An 11,397-nucleotide genomic window follows, 5' to 3' on the forward strand; every position below is an offset into this window, starting at 1 on the left:
GGTTTCTGACGACACATCCCCATTGTCCTGGAGGACTCTCCTCACTCTCTTGTCTCCATTTGATTAGTACCAGTCTCGCCTTTCTGACAATAAACTCCACTCGGACAAACTATCATGCCCACCTTGCTCATCTCCAAGCAGAGTACTTGGCATGCAGTAGAGAGCCTGGAGCAGTGTGGCTGTCACTGGAGTGGCTCGACGAGAGGGATCGATTCCAGCCTCACTTGACAAGGGAAGGAAGAGACCCAGAGGAGAAAGTCACTCCTCAAGATCCCAGCCCATTAGTGGAAGTGCTGACCCTTGAACTCAGGACTCCTAGCTCTCCGCTGACTCATTTCACCTCTGAACTTCCATTTCTTGAGTCCCGGTGCTATTACTCTTTGAGAGTATTCTAGGCTCAGCTCCCAGTAGTAACTGAAACTCCTGGTGGCTGCCACCCACACATGACACCCATAACCAGAATCATTATGGCTCTAGCACCCATGGTCCAAGCCCCCTCATTCCGGATCGCTCAGCACCCCCTGAGGCAGGTCCTCTCACACTCTGCAATTACTCCCACTCTTCCAGGAGCCAGAACGGTAGGAATGGGGATAATTAATGAGAGGGTGACAGTTCTTCACTACAAGAATCTCTCCCACCTCCTGGAGGCATTTCTGCCTTAAGTTCTATGGTGCAGTCTGTCTCACAGTCACAGAGCTGTTGGCTCAACTCCATCGCTTAACTCCTTCAGCATCCATTTCGAAGTTGGGTCAGCAAAGTTCCTAACTCATAGCTTTGAACTCCGTGAGGGCAGGGGCTTTGCCTCTGCTGCTCCTGCCTGTCTCTCCAGCTGTTAGAACACTATTGGACACATGCTAGGTCTTAAAAGATACGGATGGTAAGTGAACAAAGAGAGCTTCCCTTGTGTTAGGAATTTCCTATACTTACAGGGGCTGCTTGAAGTCTATTATTCAGGTTAGATAATCAAGGTCTAGAAATCTTAGTAAGCAATAGTGCCAGGACTCACACTGAAGCAGTCTAGCCCAAACTACCACAGGAGAACGAGGGTTTGGAATTTAAGCAAAGATATTGATTGTCCAGTGGTACATGAGTGGGAATGTGGCTGTTGGGGCAGGCTCAACACCAGGAGGCTGAGAAGGTGACCGCTGCACAGCGGATTTTTCTACCAAGTGCCAACTTCACACCCTAGTGGCGGTTGCTTTGCGGAGATGTGTAACACAGGGTCCTGAAGCAGGGCTCACTCAGGATCAATGGAGGGCACTGGTGTCTGTGGGGAACCACAAGGACCAGATTTGAATATCAGCCAGGGTCTGAGTCCTGTGGGAGAAGGTGGAGAGAGCCTGGAGGGAATCTTAGTTCAGGTTCTCCTTTGCCCTGCACACTTTGGTTCACAAAGCTCTTCTCTGGTATAGCCCCTGCCTCGCCTATACAATGAGGGCGGTGGCTTTACGTACACCCTCTCCCTTCCAACATCTGAATGATGACTATATTTAAGGAATCAGTTACAGAGTCTCAGAATCTTTGGAATGGTTTCTTCATTTAGTTCCACCCAGGAACCCATGCCCAGACCATCCTGTGGATGGCACAGGCTTCTGTTGCATAGCTCTAGGCAACAGGTCTCAGTTGGGGATGACTTTGTCCGGTTTCCTGTACCCGAGGATATTAGACACAATCTGAGACAGTTTTGGAAAGGGTATATCACTGGCACCTTGTGGGTGCAGACCAGGGATGCTACTAAACACTCTACAGCATACAAGACAATCCTTAACCGAAGAATTGTCTAGCCCCAGGTATCAACAGTGTTGATGTTCAGACACTCTGTTGTAGACACAGAAGGCAAAGTGCAGCTGAAGGACTTTGTGGTTGTGGGAATCTGTGATGAGAACAATATTCCCAAGAAGACCCACTCCCTGTAACTGGCCCACGGACTCAGGCCTACCTTCTGGGGAAGCCTTGAAGGACTCTTACTCCTCTCCAAGAGGCTACTAGAGCATTCTTAGCAAGGCTAATCACAGTGACTCAGCCAACACCTGGATGTTCTCAATACCATTCATAGCTTAACCTCCTCTTTTCTGAGTCCCTACAGTCTCTGTCCTTTGCTTGTATTTGGTTCCCTCTCGTTTGTCTAAGAGTTGTTGGCTTTTCTCTGCCTCTTAGCCCTAACGTTGGCCCCATGATATTCCTTTCACGTAACGATATTAGGAGGAGGAGCTTCGGAGGAGCAATTGGGCTGTGAAAGCGATTTTCCATGATTGAACTCAATACCCTTCTGAAATAGGCCTCAGGGAACCACCTTGCCCCTTCTACCGTGTCAGGATACAGCCAGAGGGTGGCTCCGGTGTGAAAGTGGGCCATCGCCAGACACTAAATCTGCAGCCGCCTTGATCTTGAACCTCCAGAGCTACGGGCAATACCTTTCTATCATTTAGGAGCTACCAGTCTATCTCAGTTTGCTTTGTAGCCTGAATCTCAGATGTCCATCACAGGCTCATACTGGGAATGCCTGCCTGTTTCTCAGCTGGGTGCTGTGACACCTTTAGGGGGTGGGGCTTGGCTGGCAGAAGTGGGTCACTACGAGTGGGCCTTTGAAAGTTATAGCCTGAACCCTGCTTTCTTGTCTGCCATGAAAAAAAAAAAGCCTACATCTCAAGGTCCACTGCCATGAACCGTTCTTTACTGTGATGGACTGAACTGAGCAAAAAGAAATCAGCTTTCTTTCTCTTTAAGTTGTTCTCGCTGGATACTTTGGTGACAGTGTTATAAAGAGAACATACCCGTTATCTGTTCTTGGTCCTTCTGGAAGGGACCTTCCCTGGCATACTTCCTACTGGACCCTCCGGTTGGCATCACTTGGCATGGCTAACCGCCATTCATGTGACTATTGAGAAACACAGTTCCTTCCTTGCGCTGGGGGGTTGTGGGGAGACAGACCTTTCATATGTGAGAAGCCCCCAGAAGGAATTGCTAAAGTCAAAGTGGTTTGGGAGCTTAGGTGGTGGGTTTGTCCAAGTCTAGAAACAAGGTTTGATGCCTTGGTAACCAGTGGAGCGGGAGGGGCCTGGAAGGAAGAGCAAAGCCAAGAGCACAGTGGCGTACTGGGATGAGGGGCTGGACGAAGGACAGGGGGATGAGAGGAATCTAGAGATTAACTGAGTGACCGAGGCAGGAATCCCGGGACAGGAGGGCTAGGGTGGGGTGGGGAAGCCACTGTGTCTTTCACCTTGGGGATCCCCAAGCAACAGCTTGCTGTGATGCCCTGGGGTGTAGACTCAGAACCCCTGGGCATTCCCGGAGGTTCTCTAATTTAGTATACCTCAACCTCCCACCCCCAGGTGGAGTCAGAGGAATTTGCTCCTAGTACTGCCAGGGAAGCAGGCCAGGGGAGCAGCCGGTGGAGGTACACAGGGAAGGAAGGCAAATTACATGTCACTTTATATTAGCCACTCCGGCAACTTTCCTCATTCACCCAGAGAGGAGAGAATTAATTACAACCTTGAGGAAAAGCCAACAGCAGAGATAACACTGATAAATGGAAGGAGGTCGGATCTCTTTTCCAGCTGTGAGCCTATCAGAAAGCCTTAGAGAGGGGTCAGATTTGCTTACCTGTGAGGTACATCTCCTCCCCTTCAGTGAACATCTGGTGGCAGCGCACACATCTGGCACAGGTAGGGTGGTAGTGTTTTCCTCCTGCCTGTGGGAACCAGCACATGAAGTAGATATGTCAGAATTGGGTTTGCTGTATGGTAAGGCTGGTGGGTGAACCCGTCTTGGGTATATTGGTGGTGTTGGTGTCTCCCTCCATTGTTCTGTGGTTGGTTGGAAGGCTGCCCAGGGGTATCCACAACCATATGAGAGTCTACTCAGAGAGCTTGTTGATTCCTTCATGGGTCTTCATGAAAACTCAGGGACTCTCCTTAGACATGTGCAGGGGAATCAGAGGCTGCTATTCCCACATCCTCATTGCCCACAAGGAAGTGTCGTTTTGAGGACTGCCAGGGCCCCTAACACTAGTGATAACAAAGATGACTTCAAGTACTATGCTAAAGAAAGACATAGATAGATAGATAGATAGATAGATAGATAGATAGATAGATCCTTTGAACCCTGTTTGAATTCTGATTTCACCAAGGGAAACGTACCAGTTTAGAGTCCATGAATCTTTAGCATTATCTAAAGCACATTCATCTATTTTTCTAAGAATGAGAACAAGTACGAGGCTTGAAGTCTTCACAAACAAGAAAACTTGGCCAGAACTATATTCATTTTGGGTTGTCTTCAACTTGGCAAATGACTTGGTTTTTCCTATTATGTTGTACCATTTGTCTGTTAAGTGAGTCAACTTACAGATGGATTAAAGTATTAGGTAAGGCTAAGTGTATGAAGTTTACAAACATGCCAAAAAATACAAGAAAAAACCTACGAAGGACAGTTCTTTTTTTAAATGTGCTCAGTGTATAAATTATATTATGTGAGAAGCAGAACCCCGGGGAGCTCCTACACTGCTCCACCTGGATCTCTCAGACCGGTCCTGGCTATTCTATTCTAACCTGGCTTTGGTAAATCCACTCCTTTTTCTCACTTTTCCTCCCGATGTTTCATTTAGAAATGGAAACAACTGAAGTTGCTAAATCTCTTTGGGGGCCAGGGATGGGGGTGGCTTTGGAAAAGGCTGTGTTTGAAAGTCTTCCTGGAAACCAGTACCAGTGTTGAGCCCTGTCTTACTTCTGCACTAGGTACTGGAATTGTACCCCAGAGGACCTGATGTGCAGGGGCCCTTTGGAGATAGATCTTGGATTTGCATATGGGAGGAACAGCTCAGAGGCTGGGATGGGAGGTGCACCATGTTTTGATGGATATTTTTCATATCAGGATAGGTATTTTGGGGGAGGGATGAGGTAAACGAATGACTATTGGGAGTTGTGAAATCCTCTTTTAGGCCATTAGTTGGTCTGATGCTAGTTCCAAAATTACAATTGTATAAAGAAACCTTATTTCCAAAGAGCCTTAGGGGTGGGGTTCTTGGGATCAGCTTGTCTGTTTCTGGAGAAACTCTTATTTCAAAACTCATCGAGAATGTGAAAAGGGCAGGTTCTTACAAAAGAAAAAAAAATAATCTTCAATGCCCCCTTTCTCCATTCCTGGCTGTTTATGTGGCTCCCACCATGAGAAAATGTTCTCATCATTAACCAAGTGAGCTGTGTTCAAACTTTAGAAGGAGCCTGCTATTTTCCCAAGTAAGGAAGTCGTGGGACTGATCTGTACTACCATGACAAGGAAAATCAGCTTAATTAGTAGCCTCTTCCCACTGCGTCTCCTTATCCTTTCAATTACAGGCCTTTTTTGGCCCTGATTTTCCCCCTTTGTGGCAACAGTGCCCCAGCAATACTGAAGCACACATCTTCTTAAATGCCACCCTCTACCACCCTGCCCCAGATGAAAGGGACCTCGTGCCAGTCTCAGCAACCTTGCTCCTGGAGGGCTTAGAAAACAATGGGAGAAAAGGGAGGCTACCAGGGCAGCCTGTGCCCAGCATAAGAGAACAAAGGCAGAGAAATCCAATGAACCATTTCACCTGCAAACAAACTGAAGTCAAGAAAGCAGGGAAGAAAAGTAGCGGAGAGTTGGTACCACCAAATGAGGCTATATTAGAAAGCACCGAGAAATGGCAGCCAAGGTCTGAAGTGGAGCAAAAGCAGGCTGTGGCTCCTTTTGCTGAGGACACAGGAAGGGAGGATGGGTCAGACACTCAGCATACTGAGGTCTGTCTGTCCCCAGAGAAGGAGTCATGAGATAGGCTTAGAAGGGAACGGGAAGGTTGGGGTGAGAAGATGAGAAACAGTTTTAAGTGCCAGCAGTATATTGGAAGTGTGCTGGCCCTGTACTGGGCAACTGCCTAGCCAGCATCCTTTCCCATCTTCCAGAAATAGCACTCAGCCTTGCTCAGTTGGACCTCCTGCCATCAGGCCATATGGTTATATTGTGTTAAACCCACCAAAAAGCTGATTCCAACTCTATGGGCACAGCGGGTTCAGAGATGGGCCTGAAGTTATCCAGAGAGTTCCGAGGTTTGCTGAACTATTAAGAAAGAACAGTTTGCTATCCACTGTGGATGTGGCTGGTAGGATGTGAGCTTGAGAAACTGGTGTCCAACCACAAAACAGAGCCCTTTTCAGAATAAAGGCCACGTAGAAGAACGTGGAGCCAAGATGGTCAAAGGTTCAAGTGATTTTGATCAGCCACATTCTCCAGCAGTGCCTAGAGCCAGAACGATGCCTACACTCTTATTATGAGAATGGACACGTTTCCTTTTGAACCTCTATGATTTGAGGGTAGCTTCTGCCTTCCAACTAAATAAAGCCCTGTTTAACATATCCATTAGGATGAAGTGGCAGTCTTCACTATTGACAAAGGCTTAAGGTTTCTTGGCTTGATGTGGCAAAATTAGAATTCAAATCCTTTCCTCCTGGTTTCTGAGTGGCTGAGAGCTTTAGGTACCGGTGTAGGATCCAGAAGGCTGGAGTCAAATGTACCACTTGTCTTGGGCATTCCTTTTTTCCATTGGTAAAACAAGGAGAATGAGATCACTGATGGAAAGACGTTGGTCTTTCCCAACTCAAAGGAAAATAAACAAAGTCACTAAGTCCAACATGTGTGAAGGACCAGGTCAATTGGAACCCGGACACAGCTGCCTCGAAGGGAGAGACTATCCCACTGGCTTAAGGAAAAGCAGCCACTAGAAAACGTTTTCAGCTGCAGTGTGTGTGTCAAGATTTTTTTCTTTTGGAAAAAAATCCAGCCTTTGTGGCCCCTATCCCACTGGTTCGGCAACTTTCTGGATGTTTCTTCTTCCCAGTCATGCAGAAGCTGCCAGCAATTCCCATTTAAGGCAAACTTCCACCACCCGCACCAGCCTTTGATCAACACGCCAACTGACCTGCCAGGTTTCAATTTTCCTCCCTTATCTTGTTGCACATGCACCTAAAATGTCCACATATGTGTGCAAGTTCATGCGTGCGCACATGCTTGTGAAGGCCAGAGTTCCTCAGGAACTGTCCGCTTTTCAAGCGACCTTTACTTTATGATGTGTCTGCTTTGTCTTCATGTATGTCTGTGCATCCTTTTTATGCCTGGAGCCCACAGAGGCCAGAAGGAGACATGAGATCCCCAGGAACTGGAGTTTCACATGGATGTGAGCTGCCATATGGATGCTGGGAATGGAGCCTGGATCCTCTGGAAGAGCAGCCAGTGCTCTTAACCTGAGTCATCTTTCCATGCCCTTCACCTTGTCTTTGGAGATAGGGTCTCTAGCCAAGTAGGCTTGGCTGGTGTTTGGCTGGCTGACCCGTGAACCCTTGGGCTCCACCTGTCCTTGCCTGTCCAGCACTGGAGCAGGGCATATGCACCTTTGTACCTGGCTTCTTAACACGTGTTCTGGGGATCAAACTCGGGTCCTTGTGCTTCCAAGGCCAACACTCTACCAACTGAGCCATCTCCCCAACCTTCCTTCTATAGCCTTAATTATCTCTCTGATAACAACTCCCGCTCTCTGTGCCACCTGTAGGCAACCCCTTCACAAGGTTGGTGCCAGTCCCTTTCCAGTCTGTCAGTATCTCTCCTCCACCTTGGAAAGTCTGACACCTCCTCTACTGTCTTTCACTTCCGAGTGCTTTGACTTTGCTTCTGGCCTTTCATCTATGCTCCTGTCTATCTTCTTGCAACCTTCCTGGGATTTCAGTCACGACCCATCTCAAATGCTTTCCATGATTCTGCCAGGATCATGTCTCTCTTCCGTTTCCGGTGTCACAGATGCTGTACTAAGCGTCTCGTTGCCCAGACTCATCGTTTTGCTACAATTTTGGTTTCTTCTTCCTCAGTCCTCAAAGTCTCAGGCTGCCTCACATCGGCTGAACTCTTGAATTTCTGCTTCCAGGAAGCTGGAGACAAAGGTGGTTACCTTTGGTTTGCCATGGCTCCCTGATGGCCTCCTCTTCTAGTTTCCTCCAGTGGACAGGTTGTTCCCACTCAGTCTCTCCTGACTCCTCGGCACCCATTGAACCATACATAGACTCCTTATTCTTGTACCCACAGCCTTGGAATCCTGGGCCCAGCAACCTTTCCTGTGTGAATTCCCTTCACTCTGCTTGGCACTCTTTGCCGGTCCTTGGAGATGCTTCATCATTTAGGAAGCCATTGCATTTGTTTATCTGATTTTCTCCGACTCCCTACAATGAGTTTTCCTCATCACATCAAATGCAGTTCATAAAAACATGTAATTTTACAATGCTGCTCCGTTTTAAAGTCCTTCGAAGGCCTGCCCCTATACTTACCATAAAACCCAAGCTCTTGCTCTCTTGCTCTTACTCTGTTCCTCCTTTCTCTCGACATTCCCCTCCCGCTTCTCTCCACATGCTCATGGCCACCCTCCACTCTTCTTTCTCTACTTCTCCTTTCTCTTTCTCTTCTCCCCCCCCATTCCAATAAACCTCCTCCACATAAAAAACAAAACAAAACAAAAAACAAACAAAAACAAAACACCCAAGCTCTTAAACATGACGTACCAAGTCCCACCTTTCAGATTTTGTTTTTGTTTTGTTTCCTGGTTTTTGAGACAGGTGGACCTGGCTGTCCTGGAACTTGCTCTGTAGACCAAACTAGCCTCAAACTCAGAGATCCACCTGCCTCTGCCTCTGGAGGGCAGGGATTAAAGGCCTGGGCCACCACCACTGAGCTCCCTAGCTTTTCATACACTGACATCATTACCCTCAGGGCTCTGCCTCCATGCTATTCTTCACAGAGACCTTTCCAGATCGCTATGCTCTCTTGCTGAGCCTGTATGTGGCTGTAGAGTCTTCTTCAGCTTAGTTTTCATGGTAACCACAAGCAAATGGCAGTGTTAATAGTTATGTCTACAGTAGCTGAACCAGCCTGCAATTCCTTAGCTGCTATCAGATGCAAGACAGAGGTCCATAGATACAAAGGTCCTCACCCCTAATAAGAGTACGAGCTAGCAGTAGAGACGTGCCACAACTCAATTGTCCCTACCCTTAGGCTATTATTTTGCCTCTGCACTGAGCTCTTCGGGGTAGGTGACCCCAAAGTATGGGAAGGCAGCATCTAGCCCCAAAAGGTGTAGAAGGAAAGGCTGGGAAAGCCAAAGACTCAGCAAAGGGCGGTAGGTTGTCTGTCACTGGCAGAGAGAGATGCTGCATCAGAGGCTTGGGAGAGCTGTTGCCATGGCGATGGGCCAGCCAAAGAAGGGTTTAGAGAGCAAGCTGCTAGACAAGATGCTTCTTAAATCAGCACATTATCAAACAGTTAAAACATAAAAAGGGCTTCCATCCTGAGGCAGAGCCTGGAGGAAAATCCTAATTGTTACTCCTAAGAAATCTGTCTGGGTCTGAATCCAAAGAAGCAAGTGATTTTTCCAGCACAGCGGTTTTTGAACCAAGAATTATTTTGTCCACATTCTATTTTGGGGGTGCTCAGCTCTTGGCAAGGTTATCTGGTCAGGGCCACGCAGTAAGCAAACTCTGGGAGGTTGAAGCAATGAAAAAAAGGGTCACGGGGAGTGGGGGGTACTTTCTCCCTCTTGGGTGATGACCTTTTGGAGTCCCAGGCCACCTTGCTCACACATCTCCATGGTTACTCCGGTTTCTCAGCTTCACTTACCTCCAAGACCCTGCCACTGATGTACCGGTCACAAGTCTCACATTTGATGCCAAACTGGGCGTGGTAATCAGACTCGCAGTACGGAACACCATCCCTGCAAGAGGAAGTTCATGTAGGAGGGGGAAGTCAGTAGAGTGGGGGGATGTTCTTGTTCAGAACCTGGTCTGTCCAGGTCTTGTTCAGGACTGGCCAAGACTAGGAGATTGATTAGGAGTGCTTTTCGAGCTCAAACTGCCCCTCAGATATACACCTAAAGAAAATCCTTTGGGATGTCCATTTGGCCAGGTCCCTAAGCCCTGATGGGAACACTACTCTGAGTTGCCATTTTGGGGGTCTTTTCTTTTCTCCCCTCCCTTTCCCCCATGAGTTATCTGGAGCCGTTTGCTTCTCTCTGCCCCAAAGGACTCTTCTGGAAAATTATTTAAGACACAATTTAAGACACATTTTGTTTGCTGTAGAAAAATGTAATGCTAACACATGGTACAGAAAGGCATAAAGGAAATGTTTCCCCTTTCCTTCCACACCTTCCTGGTTTCCCTTCTGGGATATAACAATATGATCAGTTTCTCACAGACCCTTAAGAGTTCCTCCTTTAGCCAAAAATGTTCTCCCTAGCTTAGAGACCCACACATTAGAAGTATCCCACTGTTTATAAACTATGCCTCCCATTATCAGTGTGTGTTTGTGAGTGTGTGTGTGTGTGTGAGTGTGCATGTGTGTGTGTGCATGTAAGTGTGTGAGTGTGAGTGTGCATGTGTGTGTGAGTGTGTGTGCATGTGAGTGTGTGTGTGTGTGTGTGTCCCACAGCAGTCATGTGGAGGTCACAGGATAAGCATGGAGTTGGCTCTCTCTTTCCACTTTTCCAGGGTTCTAGAGATCAGATGGAATTTAAATCGGGTGTCAATCTTGTGTGGTAAGCGTCTTTACCTACTGAATTATCTCGCCAATCCCGCTATGCCTTATTACCCTGTCCTCTGCAGCCAATGGCTGGCATTTCTTGCTTTGATAGTGACTTGCATGGATCATTTCATTTAATAGTTATGGCGGCCCAGGGAGGGTCTATTAATCTCCAGTGTGTGAATAAGAAAGCCCAAGTGTGGAATAGCTAAGTAACTTCCCCAGGTCATCCAGGACCATGTACATTGAGGACCAAGCCTAGCTTATCTGGCTTCTCCCAGCATTTTCGTGAGGATTGAAGGAGATGGGTTCAGCTTTTGCTAAGGTTTCAACTGGGTCTGGCTCACTGCGTACTCAGGAAAGGCATCGATCACCACGGTGGCTATGATGGTCCTCAAGGAGACTGTTCTCCCATGTTTGGGTATAGGATACTGTGGATCAGACTGAGATAGGCCTAAAGAGAAGGCATGCTAGTTCTGTCTCCAGCTGGAGCTTGACCTGGGAGCAAGGTGATTAACATTACCTGAAGTTAAAGTCGCTCTTGTCTGTGAGCCCATGAAACTTCTCTGACTCTTTCAACTAATCTGACCACTAGCCACTCAGGTAACACAGGTTCTTACTCTGCAGGTGTAAGTATGGATAATGGTGCAAAGAAAAAGTTGTCATCTGAGTAAAAAAAATTGCTAATACAACTTCACTTGGATTCCTGGGTTGGGGACGCCTTAGGGAATTGGAAATATACATAATTATAAACACAGGCAGATGGAAAAGGTCGAATTTACTGTGTCCTTATTAGATGTGGAACATCGACCTCCATAGTCATCTTATTAA

The 11,397-nt window shown here is 47.4% G+C and overlaps 1 protein-coding gene and 1 long non-coding RNA gene across 14 annotated transcripts in view; one reads left to right on the forward strand and one right to left on the reverse strand.

Moving 5' to 3' along the window:
* The window catches only part of LOC147999833 (uncharacterized), a 72,418-nt gene that overhangs the window by 50,287 nt on the left and 10,734 nt on the right, over positions 1-11,397 (forward strand). The window lies entirely within an intron of this gene.
* The window catches only part of Ablim3 (actin binding LIM protein family, member 3), a 119,492-nt gene that overhangs the window by 36,810 nt on the left and 71,285 nt on the right, over positions 1-11,397 (reverse strand). For all 13 annotated transcript variants that reach the window (XR_015642309.1, XR_015642308.1, XR_015642307.1 and 10 more), the window contains 2 exon segments: positions 9,670-9,763; positions 3,604-3,691 (listed from right to left, as the gene is read on the reverse strand). Coding sequence is in view for 5 of the 13 variants with exons in the window: in NM_001191698.1 (NP_001178627.1) it covers positions 3,604-3,691; positions 9,670-9,763 (182 nt within the window). In the remaining 8 variants the exon portion in view is untranslated.

The sequence above is a fragment of the Rattus norvegicus genome, chromosome 18 (assembly GCF_021556685.1).
Source record: "Rattus norvegicus strain SHRSP/BbbUtx chromosome 18, alternate assembly SHRSP_T2T, whole genome shotgun sequence".
NCBI lineage: Eukaryota > Metazoa > Chordata > Mammalia > Rodentia > Muridae > Rattus > Rattus norvegicus.